This window comes from Oenanthe melanoleuca, chromosome 6 (genome assembly GCF_029582105.1).
Source record: "Oenanthe melanoleuca isolate GR-GAL-2019-014 chromosome 6, OMel1.0, whole genome shotgun sequence".
Taxonomy (NCBI): domain Eukaryota; kingdom Metazoa; phylum Chordata; class Aves; order Passeriformes; family Muscicapidae; genus Oenanthe; species Oenanthe melanoleuca.
Window position 1 is genome coordinate 29655627 of NC_079340.1, and position 25649 is coordinate 29681275.

Genomic DNA, 25649 nt, shown 5'->3' on the forward strand with positions numbered 1-25649 from the left:
CTCCTGCCCACTGTCACCCAGCTACAGGGCAGCAGTTCAACCTCTTACAGCATTTCAGCTCAGGACAAAGTACCCAGAGGGTGCTGAGGCCCTGGCACGGGTTTCCCAGAGAAGCTGTAGTGGCCAAGGCCAGGTTGCATGAGGCTTGGAGCAACCTGGGATAGTGAAGGTGTCTCTGCCCATGGCAGGGGATGTGTAACTAGGTGATCTTTAGGATCCCTTCCAACCCAAACAATTCCATGATGCTGTGACAGTTCTATGAAGTCCTGTTTTTGCAGAGTGTGGTCCCCAGGGCACAAGCTGAGGTGAGCAGGCCCTTCAGCAAAGGGGAGCTCCATCACAGACGTGTGCCTGCATCCATGGAAGGGGAGGAGCTGGAGGGGCCAAAGCAGAGGGGGAATCCAAGACACTGCAGGAGCCACTGCAGGCCCAGGAGAGAAGTAACCAAGGCACTGACAACTTGTGTGGGTTTCATATGTCTGTTTGCAGTGCTGTGTTATGTGTTTAGAAGCTGGTTGTTTCCATAATAACAGCAAGTGCCATATGGCAGCGAGGAGGGTGGTGAGAAGAATGCCTAAGGAAACACAGTATGTTGTTTGACATGTGTGTACTTGTAGAGGAATAACATGTCTCAGGCAAGTATTGCTGCTCCAAGCAGGCTGGGGGGATTTTCTGCTCTCACCAGAAAAATATCCAAAGCCCTTGGCATTTGTGCCAGTTAATGATGCCTACCCTTCATCCATCTTCTCCTGCTGATAGTCCTTGTGATGGGCAAAGGACCTTCTGCTTTAGTGTGAGAGATGGTTGTGGATGCACCAGCACATGGGAATGGCATTTAAACATGGATTTTAGGGGAAATACAGTTCTGTGAGGAGTGCTGTGTGAAACTGAAACGAGCCAGATGCCATATGCTCTATCCATTCCTTAATGCTCAGCAATTAAATAGCAGAAATTTTGAAACCTTTGAAAATGCATAGTTTACTTTATTGATTTAATAGAAAGTAGGCTAAGCATTTCCAGAGATATGGGGCACTTTAGTGCATATCTAGGAAGCATCCAGGAAGGACTCCACAAATTCCAGCTTTTTCTACTCTGTAATGTTTCTCAATGTAACTCATATTTCAAGGACTTGGAATTTTCTCCCCACATTCCCACCAATACCACCAGCCTGAGTTGTACCTTTGCATACATTTCCACCACATAAAAATAAGAAATTATTTTTTCATAATAGCTGATTGGCTTTTGCTTGACCTTTGCCAACATCAGCCCTACAAAATTCTGCCTCTCTTATGTGAGTCTTAAAGCCTTTAATTATATTTGTATCTGGATACCTGAAATGTGGTGGCAGGGAAAAGAAGGATGTTTTGATTTGGGGTTGTAGTTCTGTACTCACAATACTTTAAACTCATGAACAACCCAAAAGGCAGAGCTCTTCTCAGTTTCATGCTTCTGTTCTTCTCTTTATTGCCTCTAGAGAGAGATTACTGCAGCATCTGTGAAAAGCAGCCCATTGGAAGGCTTCTCTTTCGGCAGTTCTGTGAAACTCGGCCCGAGCTCGAGTGCTGCATCAGGTTCCTTGACTCGGTGGTAAGTCAGTTCTTGTGGTATTTTGGGGTGCCTTGCAACATTGCCCTGGCAGAGGAGACTCCTCTGACCCCAAGAAATCGCTGTTTCATGGGATTTTGTGTCTGAAGTGGGTAATGTCTGCTGATGGAGGTGAAGCCTGCGGTGCTGGGAGGCACTGGGAGGAAAGGGAAATTGAGAATGGACTGACAAGAGAGGATGGGGAAGGTAATAATGCTAATATCTCTTACCAAGCCTTTTCATCCATAGAGTTTGGGGTGATTTACAAAGGACATCCTCATAATCACCCTGATTTTTCAAATAAGAGAACAGAGCCACAAGGTACAGAAATAACTTGATTGAGGTCACTGAGAAACAAATCTGCTCCATTTTCCACCCCAGTGAGCCATCAGTTAACCCAGACACTGAGCATCAGCCCCAAGCCCTGGGGGACCTGATGCTCTTTCCCAGTCTGGCAGCTCTTGGCCATGTGTCCTGCCAGCTGTTCTCAGTTGGAAAAGTCCCTCAGTGACTTCTTTTGCTGTGGAAAGGGAGGGTGTTGATCAGCCAAAAGGTGAAATGGTACCAAAGAGGAAGATGAACTCATCACTTGTGAGTGCCCACAGGGTCTCAGTCCCTGGCTAACACTGACAGTCAGAAGCAAAACAATGCATACCAACAGCAATAAAACTGTTTTGTTTGCACCATGGTGAAGCTACTCTGAAGTACAGGGAAATGTGGGGATTGCACTGAGGCTGTAAAAGTAACAGTCTGGAGAGGATATGTGGTCTCTTGAGCTTAATGTTACTCTTGCACTAACAACAGCAAATCTACAGCATCACAAAAAGTGTTGGGTAAAGTCATATCTGAATCAGTTTTAGCTGGTCATGACTTCCACCTGTTATTCCAAGCACTGTTTGTGGTTTTCTCTGGTGAAAGGAGTAACACTCTGTGCAGCTGTGCTCGTGGCCAGCAGGCAGCAGGACACTTTGGGTACCTGAATGTGGTTGTCCTGCCCTGTCCATGGGGTGTCTGCCCCTGATGAAACACCACACACCCATCTGGGGGGAGGCATCCCTGCAGAAATGCCACATCACCTGTGCACCTGCAGCCCCAAGGAGATGGGCAGTGGCACCTGCAGGAATCCCTGCCACAGAAAACTGCTGAGAGTGGTTTTAGCTTCAGACAGAAGCAGAGGCAGAGCCGTGCTCAGTTTGGAGGGGACTCAGTTTGCTCTGTTCCATTCTCTCTTCTGTTCCATTCTCTCACTCCTCTCAGCTGCAGGAGGCACATTTGGCTCCAGGGGCTGCAGAGGAGCATCCCCCTCATGAATGCTCTCAGGGCATGCCTCTGACAGCAGGAACAACATCTGGGCACAGGGAAACATCTGTCAGCCCCAGGGCTCTGCCAGCCTGGGCTGCAGCCTCTGGGGTTGAGGGCAGTGTGTCACTGCATCCTCCCAAGCCCTGGGACAGCACCCAGGCTCTGCAGCACAGCCCTGCCAGAGCTCGTGGTGCCACTGCCTTTGTTTTAAAGGTCTGTCTCTGAGCAATCCCGAACTGATATTCCCAAATCCTTTCACAAAGGTGTGCTTGGCACCCACCCCAAGTTGGTTTTGCAGGCTGGAGCTGCCCTGTGCACCTTGACTGGGCCAGTGGTCTGTTCCCAGTCAGGCTCAGGCTGGCACTATGAGGATGTGATAAACAAAATGCCTGTCTGGGTAGATGTCTGAATCCTTATCTTCTTTATAACACTAATTAACAGCAGTCTCCTTTGTTTATTGATTTCAAATTCTCTATAAGCTTGCTCCCAGCCCAAGAAAATCCCTGCATTAGGCAATATTAAGGTCAGGCAGCACAGCCCTTTGCCTTTAAATTGGGTGATTGCTACTGAAATTTGCCCAGCGGGGTCACACTGTGTTTAGTGAGTAGTGGGATTCAAGCCAAGCCCTATGTTAGGCAAAAAAAAAAATCCCTATCATGAGACCAGGTCTCTGACTTTACAGCCCTAATCTGAGACCACCAGGAATGTGAAACCTTTTCAAGACCACCTGCTGTAACAAGCAGGAAAAGCAAGGAGCCTTCATTTTCTTTTTGCTTTCTTCATAGTCATTTTTCTAGCACAAGATGGAAAAACTAGCTTTTGTATAATGTCAAATAAGGGGAAAAGATAAAAGGGGAGAATATTAAGCTGCTTATGAGGGACTCACAGAGCTTTTTGCACATTGAAAGAGAGGACCACCTCTCTTTTTCAGAGCCCATCTAAGTGACTTTAAGGTGACACAAGTCATTGGCAGAAGCCAATACTTGATGCCTCCCAATATTTTATACAGTTTTCATGCTCATGCACTCAACTTCAAGGAAAGAAGTGACTGAGGCTTCTGGGAGAAAACCAGAGGCTGAGTCAGACATTCAACAACCTACCAGCATCCTAATGAGAGACTAAGCTCTCTCACACCTTTGCTTCCAAAGGCTGGTAGAATCATCCAGACCTTGCAGACCAGAATATGTAAAGACACAAAAAAATCCTCTCTTGACTGAACATTTATGTCAGCTCTGTTGAAATAACTAACCTGGTCTGATGTAGTCTGCTGTGAATGTAATTATGGCAGCATTTGGGGAGTTTTGCCTGTTAAACAGTTGTTAAGCTGCTTTCTGAAGAAAAAGGATTTGTGTCACTAAATTCTGCATGTGTGTAGGGGTGTAGCTGTCAGTTCTCTCTGAAACCTGTGAATACCTTGGCCAATTTCAACCAGTAATTGAGGTGAAAGTGCTCAGAGGCATGAAGTCTTTACATGTTTTCTGAGAGCAATGTTTGGGTAATTAGTCACAATTGATTGTAGCCTGGACTAACATGTGGTCTGTGAGCAGTAGCCCCCAACATCAGGTGATAACAGTGATAAGAACAGAGACTCAGAGCTCTGCAGCACAGCTCTGGAGGAGCTGTGGGTGTTTGGTTCCCACTGCTGCTGTGGGACCAGAGAGTGCCTGTCAGTGTGTCTGTCTGTCTGTCTGTCTGGGAAATGGAGCAACAGCCCCTTGTCCCAGCTGGCACAAAGGGCTGTAAGGACAGACAACCGTCTCTTGTTGTGGATACTGTGCAAACAAACTCATGACAGAGGTCCTGATTGCTGAGATAAAAAATATCCACCCAGCACCCATGTGGCTCTGAAGGCTTTGCATGCTTCTCTGGGTGCAGGGAACCACAGAGATCTCCCCAGAATGGCTCAGCAAACCCTGAGGGAGCCACTCAGATGGTGGAACTGTGTGAACATAAACTGTTATCATTAGATGGAGATGGTTTATGATTAAACAGGCTCCTCTGGAAGCCCTGACCCCAGGAATCACGCACAGCCCTGAAGCACACTTTGCTCTGCTTACAAATATTTCAGCAACATCGTTCAACTTTGGAGCTGTTGAAAGAGAGCCATTAAAATAAAGTGTGAGGGGAAATGTTTCCTGTGTTAGAAGGCAGATCAGTGAGCAGGCAAGGTGCTAGCAGGACGTGTTTCCTTCTCCACAGCCAGTGCCTCCAGCACAAGCAGGTGGCAGTTCTGTTCAGCAGGGACCTCTTGCTCCTGTCCCCTTCTCATCAGCACATTCCCAGCTCCTCACATCTCCTTCTCCTCTCTCTGACTTTTATGTGTCATTAGAATGAAGGCTTTAGCTTCCCTTTCCTGCCTTATCTACTGCCTCATGATGTTTTTGTCCAAGGGAGGGTTTTTAACAATTTAATATGGACCAGATTTAGGTTGACTGGAGGAGAATATGGACAATTTTGGTCAGTATCTTCTCTCTAATGTGAACAAGGTTACCTTTTCTGCACTGAAATCATACAAAAATACATCCTCTGGAGGAAAATGGCCCTGCTGCCTCTCCAGGTTGTTTCTGGCTGTGATATCTGGGCTCAGGAGCAGGGTGAGAGGCACAATCTCCTCGTGTGGACTTTGCAGCTGAACGCTTCACTAGACACTGCACTTATCTGGGTGAAGGGATGAGTGAGCATCCATTTCATGCCATTTGTGAAAACCCTGTCTTGCTGTTAGGGAGATTTCATTTGGTTAAGTCCCTTTTGTGGTATATAAACCATCTGTGTATGTGTGTCTTAAAGCTGTTCAAGGCTTTTCCCATCAGAAATGCCAGTTTGTTGGTATCAACAAACTCATTAACTCAAAACGTGTTTTCAGGCAGTTTAAAGGGCTCTTTTTGCCCTGCCTTTAAATATGAAAAATATGGTTTCAAGTTCACTTTTCATTTAGAAATGTGAGTTATTATGAATCCCAGCTGTTTGGGGTTTGCCTTCCAATTTTCAGTCACAGATTTTAAATCTCCAGTGAAGGCAAGTGCAAGGACAAGCACTGAGGACCGAGCAATAACAGGGCAGAGCCTGAAGTCTGAGAGAGGACTGAGCACAGAGATATCCTCAGATAACAGAGGAGGGAGCTGAGAAAGTGGAGGTGAAAAATTTGGAATAGAATGCCAGTAGCCTCCTGTAGATGCTCAAAAGGTGATTCCACTGTTCCTGATTTTTACCAAGAAGCCAAAACTGCTCTGGTGGGAGTGTCTGTTCCCATCCCCATCTACAAGGGATGATCATTCCATTGGCCATGCCATCAGCTACCTGCTGTGGGAGAGTATCCTGCCAGATCTGCAGAAATGTTTTTCCATTTCCACATATTTTTAGCCATGCAGTTTCAGGAATTCAAGTAATATTAAGGCAATCATCAAATACTACATAAATTGATGTGTCAGAATCAATGTGGGGTCCCTGTGTTAATGCCCTGGCAGCTCTCCATCCAACACAGGCAGCCTCCAAACCTGAGCTGTCCCTGAGCCCATGGCCCCATCCCTCAGCCATCACAGACTAGATGCTGCTCCCTTTCCCAGCTGAAGAGCATTTTTCCATCTGATCTCTCCCAGCCCATCCTGAGGGAAGGACACTTTGCCCTCCCATTCCTGCATCCAGCCAGGGCTGCTCCTATGGCAGAAGGAGCCACCAATGTAACTACTACCTCCAAACCAGCAGCCAGAAGAAAGGTTAGCAGCAGACAGTGGCCAGCCCACATCCTCTCTCCATTTGGGCTGAAGGATCTGTGCCTGCCCACAGAAAGAGCCTTCCCTGCAGCTTGTCCCACGGAGTCAGGGTGATCATAAATCCTCCCCTCGTTTATGGGCTATGAATAGGGCCCTGTCTGACCTAACTAGGGCATGGAGAAGCTATTAGACTTCAGAGCAGGAGCCTTGAAACACATGCCTGGATTCATCAAAGGAATAATGGAAAATATTTTGTTCCATACGGATTTTAAGTCATGGTGTTATTTCTAGCAATTAGGAGTTTGCAAACTGTAGCCATGCTTTTGAGTATTGGGAGAGGAGGGGAGGTGTCTTGTGATTTAAGCACAAGGCCAGGAGTTGAGGACCTTGGTGGCTTCCCAGGCAGGTGGCAGAGGGAGCATGGGGACATCCCTGTCTGTCTCCTGTAATAACAGATCACAACTGAAAATGTACCAGGGCTGAATAGCTCAAAAATGGCACTGAAGGGAGAAATAATAATGAACTTGGGAACAAAATGGAGCAGGCTTCTGGTGCAGACCTACAGTGAAATCCCAGTTGGAGCTTATGGCTCCTTCTCACCTCCTCACTTGTCTGTCACTTCCCACCTTCACCACCACCATGTCACATTGCCTGGGAATGTCAAATGCAAGTAAAATTAAATTTCCTTTCATTCTTTGCTATCTCTCTAGAGGCAGGACAAGATACTCTGTATATGTATTTATATATATATGCATTATATATTATATAGCTCTGCATATGTTGGATCCCATTAGGAGCTGCATTTCAAGACATCCAGTTCTTGCTGAGTTTCTGTCTTTGGTCTGTCCTGATTTGTCTCCTGTTGTACAGCTCAGATGGGATGTAATTGTTACAGGTTATATGTGGCAAAAAGGACATCCAATTTTTCGATCTTCAAGTAGGAGATGATGACTTATAATCAATTTTTATTTGCTAGGGAGACAATATATTATCAGAGTTTGAAAGCAAATGAAGGAGAGTGAAATAATGGAAAAAAATGCTGCTAAGATGCTCTAAGCATTTCAGAGTTTCTGTACTTTAAGAGCTGAAATGACCCAGTTCATTTCAGCTCTTAAAGTACAGAATATATCTGAAATACTCAGATACCATCTAAAAGGACAGGAAATTAGATAAAAGATTTTTTTTAAAACCCTTGTATTAAGTTTTATGAGAATGTAATCAGTTTCATCCCCAAAACTGTCGCTCAAGAAGAAGTGCTGTACTTGTGGATTTTAGTTTTTGGTTGTTTTTTCATCATTTTTATTTGTGGCCATTATCATACCCCAGACCAAATCAGATCATAATTCCAGATTGTTCAAGCAACCTGCTATGCCTCTGTGTAAATATTCAGCTCCAGACCTGAGCTGCAGTAGCTACATGAGCACTGGCCAGAGAGAAGGGGAGCAGCATTATTACTACATTGTGGTTTCCATGTCATTCCTGGGTTTGCTTAGCTGGGGTATCCATTACAGCCAGCCTGCAGATTTATTGCATCCAGCCTGGAGCAGTACATACATCTTCCAGTGGGCAATAGTTCTGAAATTTGTTCTTCCAAGTGTTTGCCAGTTCAGTCTGATTTACTTTTTTTTTTTTTTTTCCTAGCTTCCTCCTCATTTATCATCACAGACAGCTTGTATTGGACCAGGTTATTTAATTGGTTTGGCAGCATTTTCTGGGATCCTTTTTTTAATACAGTCATGAAAGCTGTTGTCTTTTTTTTTTTTTTTTTTTTTTTTTCTTTTTACTTCTGGAAAATATTGTGATCTGAAGGCTAAAGTTTCATATCCAGGCAGTGCCAAGCAGGAATGTCTCTAAGAACTTGTTGTCATTTAGCCACTGGGGTCCCTTGCAGCACATGTTTCCTTCAAATGCCTGCCATGGATCCAAAATTTTAGGTGAAGTGATTAATAACTTCATGGTACACATGTAGTGCTTCTTTTGTTTCTAATGTAAACAAAGCTCATCAGAAGTCAGTAACGCTCCAATACCTAGAACAGTCAGGATTTTAAAATATAGGCAGACTTTGTGTCTTAATGCACTAGGGAAGCCAAAGGTAATTTTGCTTGTGGTATCTGTTCCTCTAAATGGTCTCTTTTGTTTCCTCTTGGTCCTAAGAAATCCACCTAAGAAATCCATATTCTGGAGGGACTGAGGCAAGGATCACTAACAGTGATGGGCAGGTCTCTGCTTTGCATGGGTATTGCTATACCAAGGTTAAGGCAGAAATACATAGAAGAGACACATTAAACAAAAAAGACAATATATTGAAGAATATGTATATATATTTACCTGGCACTTGAACTACCACTGTGGCAAGGGTTAACAAACATTCACTTTCTCTGCTACTCAGAGAAATAATTTTACCTTCTGTGTCCAGCTTCCTTTTGAGCAAAACCAAATGAAGTTGATGTCTCTTGTCACTGAATGCTTTCAAAAAGCTGGCCTTGCAAGGTTAGAAAACATAAATTAATTAAATTGTATTGGTGTTAATTAAGAGACAAAGCCCCAGAAGATGCACCACTAGGGTCTGGTCAAAATATAGTGGAAAGTTTTTAATAAGATTGTGTGTAGAGGTTTTACTTCCACCAGAAAATGATATTTGTCCTTTGGATTTTTCATACAGAGTGTTCTGTTAAGGCCACATCCAAAATGAAGTTATAATGGTGAAATATGAGTGCAAATATTGACTTTTATTTTTTATATGTCTGTTCCAGGCAGAATATGAAATTGCTCCAGATGAAAAGCTGGGAGAGAAAGGAAAGGAAATCATGATGAAATACCTCACCCCAGAGGTAAGGGGCAGCCAAAGTGGCATCACTGGAGGAAGGCTGCAAGGCACACCTTTACTAAACAAGGTTGTTACAGGCTTTGTAAGCCAGACTCCTAAAATTTATGGTGGCAATCTCCAGTGAATAAACTGCAAGTCTTACACAAACAGCCAGAGAGAAAAAAAATTATAATGCAATCCAGAAATTGACTTCTAAGGATGAACTTGACTTAGCAGGGGCTTAATTCATCTGTGGATGAGCAGAGGGCTTCTCTGGGCTCTTCTCAGTGTACAAAGCTCTGCATTGGGGTGTAATCCAAGAGACCTCAGCTGTTACCAACACATGCCCCAATTATTCCCTATCCACTCAGAAGTGGTGGTGGTATTTCACATTCTGTTGTGCAGAAAGCACAGCAAAAATGGTGTTTCATAGCATTTTGGTGCCAAAACCCCCACTCCTCCCCCAGCACCCCAGGGTGGGCAGGGACAGGGACAGGCAGGACTGGCAGGGACAGTGGGGCTGGGAGCTCAGAGGTGTCACCCATCCTTGTGTCCCCAGGGTGTGTCCTGAGTGTCACCTCCCATGGAAGGAGAGGAGCAGCCATGTCCACAGGGTGGCACTCCAAACAGGGGCACGGATGTGCTGCTGGATTTGGGACAGGCTGCTCTGGGACTGACCCTTTTGGGGGTTGCAGTCATTTCCTGAGCACATTTCACCTTTGCTGCACAAGTCACTGCCAGCAAGGAGTAAACATCCAGCTTCAAACACAAGAGCAGCCCTAGGATTTTTCCTAAGTTGCTTTCATAATAGTAATCAAGGAGGTTCAATTGCTGCTTCAACTATTTTACAAAAGAAATACATTTGACCTTCAGGAGAATTAATCACATTTTTGGCAGATGTCTTTCTAGAGGGTTTAAATGGTACAATATGTTTTGGAGGTGCAGGGGCAGAGCAGACCACTCTTTTTCCACTCAGTCATTTTCCTACCATAAACTTTGATGCATACTTTCAGATATCTCAGGCTGCATTTTGGGATCTGGTTTCATTTACTGAGCCTGGCTACTTTCATGTGCAGCCATTGAGCACTGCCAGTATGAGTTCCTGCTGCCCATTCATTAGGGGCATGAAGTTCCACTGCTTTTTAAATCCACCAAAATGACCTTTTGTCTTAAAAATTCCTCTTAACAGAGGAACGAGCTACAAACTCTGAGGGAAAATATTTCCCACTGCTCCAGCACCCATGTGGAAAGGGAGAAAGGCATTTTGCTGATAGCAGAGCTAGTGAGGGGAGGATAGCATTGCTTCACTTCAGCCAGAATTGCTGCAGGTTTCCAAAAGCCCTTCTCTGCTGTCCATTGGCTCTGCTGCCATCCATGGTGCAGCCAGAAGCACATGGAATAATTTAGTGAATGTGCAGTGAAGACCAAGCTGAAAACTGCTGCTTCCTCATCAACAAAGAGCAGTGGTGTTACAGGAAGGAAAAATACTGGGACTCCAGAGCTGGAGTTTCCATTCTCTGCCGTGCCCTGTAGTTCTTATTTGACCTGTGTACCTGGTTTCTCAGTATGTAAAATTGGCACAGCATATTTACAGTCTGTCCTGAGACTTTTCTGGTATTTGCAAGTTACCTTAGCAGCTCTGAGCAGAAGGAAACTGGATGGCCTCCAGTGGTCCCTTCCAGCATCACCCATTTCATGATCCTGTGAAACACAGGGCTGCTCTCCTTCACTTGTAATCTAAAACTGCCTCCCTGGTGGTGCTGCTTTAATGTCTGCATTGGCCTTGCTGCACTTTTTTTCCTTAATGAGAAACTTCTGCTTCTTCCCAGAGGGATGTGGAAACCCTGTGTAGCAGAAAACACTTCCTAGAGGCAAGGTTGACTGTGCTGTAACAATGGGTTGAATACTAGACTTTCTAATAGGTGTCCTTAACAAATACTTTAAAAAAAGCTAGACCTGGATTGATTTAATTTTATTTTAGATACCTAACTAAGGTAGTCAGGTTAGGAATGCAGATGGCCTACTGTCCTTGTCAAGTATCACCAAAGGACACATTTGAAGCTGTTAGAAGTCAATGATTTGAAGGACTGATGTCTGCAATCCAAACAGATTAATCTGGACCCAAATGTCCTAATGGAGCATCATCCTGACCAGCAAAGAAACCTTCTTTTCATTGAAATCAGCATTTCTCTATTTAATTATCAGTCCCTTGAAAGGTACAAATTGCTGCTGTTTCTGGAGTCTTCTGCTTTCAACTGAAAGCTTCTTTTAAGTAGGTGTATGTCTGTGCTTCAAAGAACCTGATTGTCTTGATACAAAAATAGCATGACATACAGCTTGACTGATAGAATAAAATTACAGGTTCAGTTCTTGGACAGATAATTCAGTCTTATAATGTGAGGAGTGTTTTTCCCAGAGTGCAGGATCAGAAGCACAGTGAAAACAAAAACTAGACTTCTTGCTCTTTAATATTTATAAATGATTTTTTAGTTCTTGCTTCAGTTTTTAAAGGGCATACATATTTAACATACAACGTGTCAGTATATCACCACTCCAAAGGGTGTTCATTTGCATAGGGAACATGCACTTTATTTAATAAAACATACACTTCTTGCACAGCAGAAAGGAGGAGAAGGCACTTTCCCAGATGAGCAGACATCCCAGCAGGACTCCCAGCCCAGTGTGACTCACAAAGTCACTGCATGCAAGACATCCACCCTGAGGCCACTAAACACACCCCTGCCAGGATGGTGGAGCAAGGAGGTGCTTTTTCAAATGATCACAGTTCAGGCTCTGCACAGCTTTGGCATCCTGAACAGCCCCCACCTGCTTGTGGGGAATTGAAATCTGTCCTGGTGGACAAGCAGGTCAGGCTTCCACCGTGCCCCTGACCTACAGGCAGCAGCAGTGACAAATCCTGACAAATCCTGACAAATCCTGGCACCTGGAAGAGAACATGGGTGGTTTAGGTGGAAGGAAATGTGGGTGGTTTAGGCCTCTCAAAGAAGGGGTACATAGGAACAACCTCCCTAAGGAGTGGGGAGTCCTCATCACTGGAGGATTTCAAGATGCTGTTGGGCATAGATCAACTCATCTGGGCTCCCTTTCCCATCAAAGGTTGGACCAGATGATCTTCAAAGGTCCCTTCCATGCTGAGCTGTCCCAGGATTCTGTCCCCAGGTCCTGGAAGACAGTAATATTCCCTCTCTCTTGCCTAAAGCTCACTTACAGCACAGCACATCCACCAGCCTGCTCTGAACTCTGTGGTGGGAGGAAAATGTCAGGAGCACACTGAGAACACCAAAATATGAGTGTTTGCATGGCTTCTCTAGCAGCTTCACTTGAGGGGTGAGCAGAGGGGCAAAAACCCCCAGGAAAGGTGTCCAGTAGCTGAGGGAAACATTCTCTGAAGGATTATTCCTTCTCTGTGCACAGCAGCAGCGTGATGGGTGTCACACCAGCCAGGCCAAGGTTTCTTCACTAGAATCTTGCTTTTTTTAAAAAGGCTTTTAACAATTTCCATGAAAAAGGCACTTAAAGCTGCCGTCTTGACTTCATAAGCCCCTAGGGCAGAAGTCCAACCCACAGGAAGTCTGAAATTTCTGAGGTTGTGAAATATGATGGTAAAACTGCTAAAATGAATTGGTCACAAATATTTCTTCCCTGTTTTTTTTCCTAATCTCAGCAGCTGAGTGGAAGAGGTTCAGTTTTAGGTCCAGTTCCATCTGTAAATGGCTCCATTGAACTGCTGAGTTAAACTGAGCCCAACCTGGCTTCATTACCAGACTGCTTCTTGTACTGGAAGAGCAAAGAGATATATTTACCTTTGTACTGCTTTTAAATGAGAGTTTTACGTCTCCATGCAGCATTTTTGCCTTCCTGCCTGACAGCTGCCATGCCTTACTCTACTAAATCACTATCCCACTATTTGCTTTTTCACTGTAAATCACCTTGAGAGACTTGGAGAGACGCTATATAAAAGTAAATTGATTTGAAATGGCTCTTAAGACAGTCTCCATATGCCATTATAGTTTATATTTGGACTCAGCTGGGTACTAAAAATGTTACTGAACAGGATGTCTAATGTGTATTGTTATCCCCATTATAATACTTCACAGAATATGAAGAACAGCAACAACATTAATTTTCTTATCTGAATTCCTGTCCAGTGCCCTTTCCTCCAGGAAATGCACAGAATAAAGACCATGTTTGCACTTTTTTTGCTGCAAGAGGTTAACAGGGTACAGCAATAACCTCCTTACTCCAGTCTGAGGCTATTTAGTGGGGATTTTGGTAAACAAAACTATGTCTTTGTTGTTATGAACAATTATAGGATAAGGAAGGGAGGATAAAGTCCTTTGAAAGGGACTCTGGCTGACCAGCAGTGCCTGGCCTTCCACTTGTCTACTGGCAAAAATGTGCCCTTCTCTCAAATAGGTTGTTTATGGAGAAGAGAACATCTCCATGAGATGGGTGAGATGAAATTAAAATTACACATGAGGCCTTCTGCTGGGCCAGGCCATGCAGCTGAGTCAGGCTCCTGCTCACAGACACCTCTCCATCTCTGTGCACCACCAGTTTCCTTTGACAACAAGGACCTTTGCCTCTCTCCTTGTGATTTCTTCCTCTCCTTCCTATTTTACAACCCCCAAAATAAATGCAAACTTCAGCACTTGTGCTTCTGGGTGAGTCATCTTTGCTGATCAGTGAAGCCCTTCCATCTCCCAGAGGGGATGTCTCATCTATCACTTCTTAATGATTCTGGCTGAATCCTGGAGGTCACACCAGTCCAAGAATTGGATTCAAGTCCTGAGACCTCTTTCTCTAACTTTTTAGTTTTACTAAATGCCTCCTAGGGAAGATGTTATAATTAGCTTGTGGGATGGCCTGAACAAAAGTTGAATGCCACTCTAAGAGAAGCAGAGGAAGATAGGAACATTGAGCTTCTGCAAAGCAATCTGCAGAGTTTAATGTGAGACAGAGGCTCTGTGTTTTGAAAGGTGAGCCTTTAGGGACTGTTCTATATTGTTATCTTTCTCCTACAAATTCAGCTTATGTCACTTATATCCAGCAAGTCATCTCTGTCCCCCTGTACACTTCTTATCTTGCTGATAAAAGGCCAACACAGGATCTCTTTTCACTGGCTGCAGTGGATGGCCCCTTAAGGCTTAGTCTAAGAGTTATCTCCACAGCTAGTTTTCAAATTTTTCTAAACCCTATGCATTTCATTAATGACCCAATTGAAGTAAGCAATGAATGAAGTGCCTGTCTGTCCACAGTGTGTTCCATGGACTCAGGATGGGCTGGAATTATTTACTTGCTCAAAGTGTTATTCACTGCATCCTTTAGGCTCCTATTAGGAGACTTTTCAGGATGCTAAATGCTTAAATAGAAATACTGGCATCACTTGAGCCAGGAGAATTTTGCCATTTAATTAATTACCCTGGGACTTTGCCCTTTGCCTCAATGGATTTCTCATCTCCCCTTTCTATTGACTTCACTACTCTACGAGCACCATTTTAGCCAGACATGATAGCATTACTTAGGCCTCTGCTTTGCAGCTTGCATAATCAATAGATAATCCAGTCTCCTGAGAAATCAATGGATAATTCCTGTTGTTGTTGCAGAGACAGTGAGATCAATATCTCTGCTGATCACTGTGTCTGAGGCCAGGAAACCTTCTCAGTGGGCTTTCTGAAAAAGCTCAGCTTTCCAAAGTTCAGTTCTGGGAAAATATCTGAGTGGCAGAACAGCAACTGTGTTACTCAAATGAATGCTTTCTAGTCAGAATTTATTTTAATAAACATTTGTCTGCCACTGAAGCTGGGCTGTAATGTAGGCTATCTGAAAAATCAGTTTTGTCTTGATTAGGAGTCAGGCAAGAAAAGCTTTTTTCTCATGGTTTGCTGGAGTCCTATTTCCTCCTCCTTTACCCACTGTTTACAATTCAAATGTTAGTTAACTAAACACTTAGTGAGGGCTTCTGTCTCTTGCAGTGGTGCCAAACTTGCAGGAGAGCCTGTGGAAGCAGCGTGGAGCCTGCCCTGTCCTGGTGGTGCTGCCCCAGAATGGGTGCTTGGGTGGTCCTGTGTCCTGTCCTTTAGACTCAGGAGGGCTGCAGTTGCAATTCCTGTGCTCAGGCTGGTAGCAGCTCTGGGCTGGAGTCATTAACCCCACTGGTTTTGTCTCATTAGAACTATTGAAGCTCTGCTTCTCTTTCCCTGCTTTTCCAGAGAGGTTGCACTCCCCAGTGCTCATACCTCGTAACTGTTTGTCATTTTTGGTCAGGAAAACATTGGGATGCCTTGGCCATTGGGCAGGAGCCTTCTGGCTTCCCTGTGCTTGCTGGAATTACTCTGACTTGACCCTTTGGAAAATGGAAACTCGTTTCCACTAATGGATGTCAACCACACATGTAAACCTGGCTCCCATGTGTGTGAGCAGGGCAGGCCCCCCAGGCTGCTCCAGAGAGCAGCCAGGCCATCCAGAAGGACTCTGCAGACAAAGAGCAGATTGCTCAGCATCATCTGGCAGCAGGAGGGCTGTATTTGCCTGCCCTTGCCTAATGAATATGCTAATTATAGTTTCCTCCTCCCCGTTTCAAGGGTCATTTTTCCCCATTCCCTCTGCATGCCCCTCATGGCTGATATTTGGTTTGTGTGCATTACCCAGTGGCCAGGGAAGTTAATTCTAAAAGACTTTCAGGTCCATTCAGCTTTCCCAGAAACAGCTTCTTCTGCCTGAAAATTTTGCTCACAAGGGAAAAAAGGAATCAGCCTTTTCCAGCTGTCTGGAACACTGACTTGCAAAACATCCAAAAATCTGGAGGAGATGGCTTTTGTGTGTTTGCACAGAATGACATTAAAATAGACCTCTGGTGAGCCCAGCCTCTTGCATTCCCAGCACTCAGCCTTGGAGGCATCTGGATTGGAGAGATGAGCTGACTCTTTCTGCCCACTGGCTGCAGGGAGCCTGGGGAGACTCTGAGTGTCTCAGCTTTTAGATGATTAAAGTCTGATGAGGTGAATTCTGTGCCAGGTATAATGCAGGATGCATTAAATTACCTTGCAGGGCATACCCACACAGGTTTCTGTGCACAATTTCTCAATAGTTCAGGAGCCCTTTGAAGACCTGGCCTCCACAACTCTTCCATTCCTCCACTTGCTGCAAATTTGCTGCTTGGTTCAGTTTCAGATTTCTGTAACTAAAAGCATAATGGATTAACTAATGTCTCCCTGAGCTCAGGATTCCTTGTGCTAAACTCAGAAGCAGTAACAGGCAACCTCATCCTTGATTCCAGCAAAAAAGAGGATGAAGAGGCCAACAGTGAGAATGGAAGTTAATCATGGCTTACTTCTCACCTGATTCCTTTGGAATAGGAAATTAGGATTCTGGAAAAACATCTGGAGACTTCAGCATCTGAGCAGCCTCACACGAATGGGTCAGGCAAATTTCAATGAGATGCCTGAGGCTGACACCTTTGGCTGGGATGATGCAGCTGGAAGAATCAGTAAACTGGTAGAGTGTGCTATTTTAACTTGGAACCAGAAATCATAAGGTTTTAAATTTAACAGAAAAAAAAATTAAAACTCTTCTCCTTAAAATATTGCTAGATAAGTGTAAAAAGTGAGACATTTTTAGAAAGGCCATTTTTACAAATTGATTTAGAAATAATCAGCATATTTAAGTTGTGGATATGTGACACTTCAAGCTATTAATATTTTTTTCCTAGTAATCCAACAACACTAACAAAAGTCATTTAACCTGCTTGCCAAGCTTAGGTTATATGTTAATTTATTTTTTTATAACCAAGTCAGACTCTGACCTGAGTCAAAAATCAAGCATATAGCAAGTTTATTATCCTTGCACTGATGGTGTTTGTCCAACAAGCAAAAGTGAGGAAGAGTGGAATATGGCACTGCAAACAGCGTGTCATTCCCTGCAATAAATGTCCTCCCTCTCAGCTCTGTGCAGATGGCTGTTACCATATCATTGCTAATGGATTGTGTGATCCAGGTGATGTGGCAGTGCCCTGTTTCCAGCACTGATTTTGTTTGCCTTCTTGGGTGTTTCCAGTCTTTCTGTGAGTGGGTCACTGGTCCCTGCCTGATGTTTGTTTAATTCATTTCTTAATTCTTTTCAAGACCTTCTTGAACTCTCTTTTGGATTTTCATTTTTTCATTCAAATGAAACCTCAGGATTTTGGCCTGCTAATGGAAAAAGTGAAGGCAAATTCTACAGAATGCCCCCTGCAAATGATGGCAAAACAGCCCTTGAGTGGAGCTCAGTGTGGATCAGGTTCAGCTTGCAAGGGAAGGGTTACTCCTGTTTACAGCCTTGTGTCTCAGAGTGAATTCAAGCAAGGATCTGTTTGTTTTCCTGCAAGAAAGCCATTCACTAACGTTTAGGTTGTAAATGAGTGTTTATATGTTTAGGGGTTGTTGTTTTTATTGTGCTTTTTTTAATGGAACAGATGACATTTGGTTTACCAGAGGAAGCCAAGCTATGACTATTGCAACATGAGGTTGCTTGGTAATGTTTAGACCATCCATCAGTGCAGGAGGATGTTAAAAGGTAGGAAGGTCCTGATAAGAGGCTGGACACTGGATGTTATCCAAACCTATTAAGCACATGTGACAAGAGAAAAAAACTTCCTGAGGAGAGAAGCTTTCAGAATTATCTCTTCTCTTCCCTTCTCTTCCCTTCTCTTCTCTTCTCTTCTCTTCTCTTCTCTTCTCTTCTCTTCTCTTCTCTTCTCTTCTCTTCTCTTCTCTTCTCTTCTCTTCTCTTCTCTTCTCTTCTCTTCTCTTCTCTTCTCTTCTCTTCTCTTCTCTTCTCTTCTCTTCTCTTCTCTTCTTCTCTCTTCCTCTTCCTCTTCCTCTTCCTCTTCCTCTTCCTCTTCCTCTTCCTCTTCATTAAGCTACCCTTATCCTGCTGACAGCTACAGGTACAGGTTGTTTCATCTGTTTTCATCCTGTAATCTGGGTGCAAAATGCTTTTAAGGCAGAAAAAGGGCAACAACAAGTAAAACAGAACTTTCCCTTCTCCTGCTTTAAAAACAAGTTTATTTAAAACAATTTCAGCTGGCTGGTTTATGAGCACCCCTCCACCAATAAACCTATTGTCTACAGAAAGGAGAAAAATGTGTTTCTTTGGTGAAGAAACCTCCATGAGCATGTTTCTAAAGAATCATTTGAAAAGTATGGGCAGGGAAGGACTAGGGTTTGAAGATCCAAAAAAATATCCTGCCCAGCACTTCTTGTGAGGCCAAATTTCTCACTAATTGAAGTCAAAAGCATATCTTCTGCGCTGACTGCTGACCAGTTTAGATTCTTAAAATAAGCTGTACCAAAAACCCCATAGCTGGTTGGGATTGTGGTGAGTGTTTCTGTTTAATTGAAGAGTATGAAGTCTGCAGCTGATTCACTGGACTTGCAAAAGGAGATGATGAAGCAACTACATTTTGTCTCATGGGACAATTTGTTATTTCCAAATTACTTTCTATGAGGCTTTGGGTGTTTAAGCTCTGGTCACCAATAGGAGCCAGGAAGAATTTTCTCTTTCTTGAGCCTAGGCAGTCTTTTCCTTTGTTGCTCCAAAACTCCTGTTGTGGTTATGCCCCCAGACTTCTCTGAATCAAACAAGTCAACATTCCAAGGAAACCACACTGGGCTGAAAAGCTTTATGTAGGAAACATGTTGACTCACACCATTTGCATGGAATTGCTTGTTTGTCACTATCAGGAGCAGAAATGCGGTTTCTAGAAAGGAGCAGCTACAGAAATGTCTGCTGAGAGGAGGAAAAACAAGGTACAGCCAGATAGCAGGCCCTGTTGCTGACTTACAGGAGAGCCAGAAAATAATTCATATAAGAAGTATATGAATATAAGAACATAGAAGAAGTATACTTGTCAGAAAGGGGAACCTCAGAGTTTTTTGCTGTTTTTCCAAGGAAGGGCACAGTTCTAGACTACAGCTTGTATCCCAGCACTGAGAGGAAGGATGCTGGGAACCCAGGGGGGACACTCATCCAATTTCTGCTGCTGGGCTTGCTGAGGCACAAGAGGTACCCAGAGGAGCCCAGGGCAAGTGAGGGAGCCTGAGGCTACTTCAGATGTACCCCAAGAGCTGAGGTGGTGGTGTGGCCCTTTGTGTGGTGTGGGTACAGCCCCTCCAGGCTGGAACATGCTCTCCTGCTTGCTGAGGGCTCTGTTGTCTGCAGTCATTGTATTTTTCTGTGTGTCAACATGTGTTTTGATAGTTTAGCAGCATATGAGGGAAAACAGATTTGTCATGACTCCAGATCAGCTTGCAGCTACAAAACAAACCCTACAGCTGACAGACACTGATTATTTGCTTCACTCAGATACAGCAAGTGATCCTGCCCTGGCTATTGGGATTGAGCTCAATATTTTCCCTGCCATTGACCCTCTCTGTAATCCTGGTATTTCATATCTTTGGCCCCTGCTCCCACTCCCAGGATGGTGAGATTGGTTTGATTTGAGAGTTCTGGCTCCCATGACGTGTCTGTAGTGCCTGGCACTATGGTCCCCATTCTTAGGTGTCATGTCTACACACTGTTGTAATAGAGAAATTGCTACTAATAACACAGCTGCCTTCCTTGCTCCCCATCCACCTCACTGCCAACTCCTACATCTGTCATCTCAAAGCATATATCCTGGAATTATGAAGCCTTTTGCTTTACTGGTTTGCCTCTTACAGACCCAAATGACTGTGGCAGGAGAAAAAAAAAAAAAAAATAAAAAGTAAAAAGAAAACGCAGAAGTTGATTAGTTAAAGTGTTGCAGCTGCTCCTGATGTAGAATTGGCTGCTTACTACACACAGAGCTCAAACTGAACAGATAAGATCAGACTCAGGGAAAGGCAGAGGAATGTTCCAACATTTCTGTGTAACACCAAAAGGCATCAGGAGCCTGCATGTGCTGTGACTGTGCTGGGATCCTTTCCCTCTCCAGGAATGCCCAGCCTTGGTTTCCCAACATCCAAATACAACCAAGACATTCCATCTCCTCATCTGCTGCTTGCCTCCAGATTTCCTGATGGGACACTGTGATCTTAAAGGTCTTTCCCAACCTAAAGGATTCTGGATCCCCTGTCAGCCCCTTCACACTTTCCCTCAGTCAGTCCCTGGCTGCATGGCTGGAACTTCCCTGGCTGCAGCTGAGACTGCTGGATGAAGCCAGAATTTCCAGGATTTTGTGTGTGAACTCTTCTTGTCTGATCATGCATCATCTCACACAAAAGGTTCATTTTAGCCTGTTTCTCTCATAGTTTTGAGGTCTCTACTGGTAGCAAATCTGTGTGGAGATTTTCAAACAGATTATACGTGGAACATTGCTGTCAACATCTGAAAATACACATATCATGAAGACAAATGCTTGGAAGCAGAGGCAGCTCAAGAAAAGTTACAGCTTGAACTTTTGTCCATTGACTGAAACGTTTTTAATTGTTTTAAGCCAGTTTGTTGTGGAATGTTTTCATAACCTGAAACATAACATATGCTGCACGTTATTTATTTTACGCAAGTGACTTTGAAAATAACTCATCGTGTTTCAGTATCAGCTGCATGCCTGAAACTTGCCAGGAAAGCAGTTGTGTTTGTGACAGAAGTTTGCATGAGGTCTATTCAATCTGAAGAGTGTGGAATCTTTCTGGTTCATATAGTTTCTGTAGAGAAGAGCAGTTGTGCTGTAAGACACCCTGATGACTCACATGCACTGCCAGGAGCTGGTATGAAATGAAAGCCTGTACTTCCAGGTTTCTATTCTTTATTCACTAATTGCAAGAGACAATTGGACTGATTTGAGGAACCTGAGCTCCAGAAGCTTTCATTTATCTCAGTGCAACTTCTTTGATTTCAGTCACAGGTGATGATCAAATCTACAAAACACATCTCTTAACCTTCTGTTCCCTGTTCTGTAAAATACTGTGAGATTGCCACCTAGCTCATGAAGACTTCATCCTGCAATGAAGCTTTAATATTTTGAGGTTCTTAGTTGAAAGCCATTGTGTAAGGATGAAGAATTACCTCTGAACTAAGGACCTGCTCTGCTTCTTACAAAGTCAGTCTGGCCAAGCTCAATGCTTTCCCTTCTCCTGGTCTGAAGTTCAGGGATCTGCAAGCCATGTCATTTATTTTCTTAGGAGACAGTGATGACTGAGACAAGTCCTTGAAGCAGGGCTGTTAATTTGCAAAGATTCTTATTCCTTTACTCAGAGCTACAGGTTTCCTTTGCTGAGCACTCAGCAAACAAACTCCTTTCCTCATCTGCTCTCATGGCCATGCCATGTGCCTGTGCTTTATGAAGCCCAGTGCTTTTCAAAATCATTGGTACAAAGGACTGGGAAAGGGCTCAAGAGCCTCTTGCATTGAACAGAGATCAAATACACTTAGATGATCAACAGATGTCTGAGTGCCCTTGGAGGTCTTTCAGACCTCTGAGAACAGATTCCACAATATTCATAGGCCTGTTCTTCTGCTTCCCTGTGTGAAAAATTAGAATAAAAAGCCTTCATATCCAATTAAGTGGATTTCTTCACATCATTCCCCCAGAGCAGAGCAGAATATGCAGAATAATTGATCCCTGCCCTCTTTATTAAAAACATTTCTGTATTAAAAGACCTTTATCAAGTTTCACCCATGCTTTTCCAGACTAAACAGATCTAGTTCCTCAATGCTTTTCTCTGGGCTTTTTTTCCTAAGCGTGTTTCCCAACACTCCAGGCACTTGGTGCTCTTGTCACCTCTATAGGTTTCTCAGATGTTGGTGACCCCAGCTGGGTATGACTTTAGGTGGAGCCTCTCTCAGTCCACTTTGTCATTTGGGCACTTTTCCCATGGAAACAGCAGCACTGAATGCAATGGCCCAGCTCTGCCCATGCAGGTTTGTGTTGTGTTTGTCTGCTCTGGGCTCTGAAATACCTGGGGACACCTGCTTTCACCTCATCCCTCTGCCAGAAGTGTGAACCCCAGCTGCTGGGCTGCCAGGAAAATGCTTCTGTTCCTTAAAAATGCCAGTCTCTTCTTGCTGGCTGCCTGCTGTCACTCCCACAGGCTTGGAGGCAGCACCTGTAGCACACCATGTCTTGACTGAGTAAAATTTGGAAGTTATTTCATTAGAAAAGGCAGAACAAATAACACATCTTCATGAAAAATTTAAAGAGAAGGTCTTCTGAATGCCTCCCTTGGTACTGCCAGCACTTCAGCTTGTTTGATAAAGAATTTGATTTGCTGATAGATCAACAGAAGGTCAGATCCCCCCCACAGCCACAGGGAAACACTGAGGGATGTTGTGAGTCCCATGGCAAACACATAGCATGGCTTTAGGAGAAGTTTTTTGGTGGCTGTCCTGTTCAGTGAACTCAGCAAAGACTGGGTCTTGGAGGTCTGAGTGAAATAGCCTGTAGCAAAACTAACAAAGCTGTCAGAAAAGGAGAGGCCACGTTTTAAAGTGTAGTGATGCAACAGGACATTGAAAGTGGCAGAAAATGGGGAGTCACACAGCCTGGAAGCTTCCACCTGATTTGAACCAGCCTTTGCTGCTCTTCAGCTCTGCTGCTGGACAGGACTCTGCTGCCATCCAGGCTTTTTGTGGGCATGAACACAACTAACCCTGAGCAAGTGTGAGACATATCAGCTGTTCTCAGCCATTTACAGAAAGGGAAGAGCATCTGAGAGGAGCTCCTTTGTCTTATAGAGACAGAAAAAAATAAAATTTAGAAGTGGAGGCTTTTCTCAGGGTGGGCTAATGGCACTCAGAAGGAACTGAATATCCATTTCTTGTTTCTCAAATAACCACTAACACAATTCCACAATTCCTAGTTGCATTCTTTTCTTAAAAATTAAATGGGAGAGTATCATAAAACTGAGGTATTGCTATGCCAGCAAAATATTTGTGCAGAGTTTTTCAGTTTCTGACCATAAAAGAGAAGGTACAGAAGGTAGGAGAATTTGGTTAAAACCTGGAAAAAGTAGTGTGGACTTTTGGACTATTATTAAAATGTCTGATCAATAAGGATAATGTGATGAGAGAAATTTTTGTTGTAGGATCAACTTAAGCACATCTTGTGCTACATGAATCTGGTTTCAGTTCCATCTGCTTTACCCCAGTGTTAATCAGTGCATTTGACTGGCATAATTTCTGATTACATTATTGTAAGTGAGATCAAGAATCTCTTTCTTTGCCTTCAGGAAACAGAGCAGCCATTAGGGGAAATATGGAACTGTACTTGTTATAACTCCCCAGTGTTTTGTTTTGAATGCAAGAAAGTGTAACTGGTTTCTGCAGGTGTTTGTGAAGAGTTAGCAGAATATTCTTTGTCACAAGCTCAGATGTAATGGTCTTAATCACAATGTATGGCTCTCCTAGCTGCCACAGGACATTTAATATGTTGGGAAAGGTGTCTCTGTTCCCTTGTAAAATCCAAATTTGCTTTTACAGCCATTGCCCATAATGCAGCAGGAGAATGGTGTTAATAACCATTTCATTGTGGCTGCAGAAATCTTCTGCACCCCTCCAGGGAACTTTTTCATCTGTAAATGGCCAAAGTGTTACCTTTGGAAGCTTTCCCTCTTGGGATCCAAATGCTTCCTTGCACACATAACCTGTGCTGCCTAATTGTTCTCCAGGGCAGCAAAAGTAGGTTGGTGGGTTGGGTTTTGGCTTGTAATTGTTTCTGGCTTTGTTTGAGGTTCTGGAGGCTGTGGGTATGCACAGTATTCACACAGGGAATGTGGCAGTCATGGCTGTTTAATGGGAGCACTGGGAGCTGAAGTCTCAAGGAGATTCTGAGGAAGGATCATACAAAGGAACTGTAGGCAGAGTTGGAAAGGGTTGGGGATGTTCCTCTCAGGCATGTGGTGCCCTGAGCTCTGTGAAGGGCTGTAGAATGACACAAAATGTTTTGTTGGGTCTACAGAAGCTTTGGAAATGATCAGCCTTTGAAAACAAAAACAACTATTCCTTGTTGTAGAAAATGGAGTGGTCTCGGGAAGCGTTTGCCCTGCACTCTGAGGCTTCAGTCCATGCACAGGATTTCAGTGTGTTCATGTCTTTGCCTACCTTGGCATTGCTACCTTGATCCCAGTTTGTGCAGAGGAAGTAAGGACTCAGAGGTCAGCAATGAGTGGTTTTGAAAAACCAAGTGGTGACTGTGTCTCCCACAAACTTGGAGAGAGGAATCACAGTTTGTATCATTCTAAAATCCTTCCCACACTCTCTTACTATTTCTTTTGCTCATTTTTCCCCCCTTTCACTACAAGAATTTAATTTCCTCTTCATGAATAAGAGTTAGCTGGTGCTTATAATTTATTTTTGAAATGTACTTTGATCTCAGACAAAGTTTGATGGAGTTAGTACTCTAGTAATGTGTCATGGGCATGATCTTCAACACTAACCTCAAGGCAGTTTACCTTCCTCTGGGAAATGAATTCCCAATGGGAGATGAAGTTGCCTGGCATGAGTAAGAATCAGGTCACTTGGTCTAAATGACTAATTATGCAGTCTAGTACTTAGCTTTTGGATTCCAGTTTTGACCTCTGAATGCAGAACAAGTTCCAGATGTAGTCAGGAGTAACTTCAGTAAGAGGCCCCAGTATGGATTTTACTGAAGTGCTGCTCCATTCACATCAAAAGACACTCCTGGTCCACAGCAGTCCCAAAACTGTGGAGTTCAGGGGTGCTTCTGTTCCCTGTAAATCAGATATGATCATCTATACCCAGGGCTTGGACCCCTGGATTCACACAGCCAAGTTTGGGCTACCAGTGGGCATTTGTGTGCAAATGTGTATCCATTGAGTACATAAATTGTAAATTAGAGGTATTCACTCATCTGGTTTCTAGCCAAAATCAACTGAAGTACTGCTAATCATTAGGCTTTTGTTCATATCTGAATATTGCTTTAAAAGCCTTTGGTTTAATCTGCTTCCCTGTCTTTCCCCCCAGTAGTTTCAGTGCTGTAGGACTGGAAAACAGGATTTCTTTCATTGCTTCCCTCTTGCCTCTCTGTACTCTCTTGAACCAAAACTGGGACTTAGATTTTGTTGTGGGCATGTATAGTTACCTCAGTGGTCAATCAAGCTGAGAAAATCTGGCTTTGTCTCAGTCTCTCTCTTTTAGATGATAACATGAGAGGTTTATTTACCTCTCATTTAAGAAACCATGAGGCTTCTTAATTATTAGTAATCTCTGTCTGTGATTAAAAGTGGGTGTTCCTTAGATATCTTTTG

The 25649-nt window shown here is 43.7% G+C and overlaps 1 protein-coding gene across 2 annotated transcripts in view; it reads left to right on the top strand.

Moving 5' to 3' along the window:
• The window catches only part of GRK5 (G protein-coupled receptor kinase 5), a 151797-nt gene that overhangs the window by 93227 nt on the left and 32921 nt on the right, over window positions 1–25649 (top strand). The window contains exons 3-4 of one of the 2 annotated variants that reach the window (XM_056494651.1): window positions 1475–1587; window positions 9350–9427. In XM_056494651.1, the coding sequence (XP_056350626.1) occupies window positions 1475–1587; window positions 9350–9427 (191 nt within the window). Of the gene's footprint in view, window positions 1–1474; window positions 1588–9349; window positions 9428–25649 lie in introns of those variants that run through there. The other variant, XM_056494652.1, reaches the window with a different exon arrangement.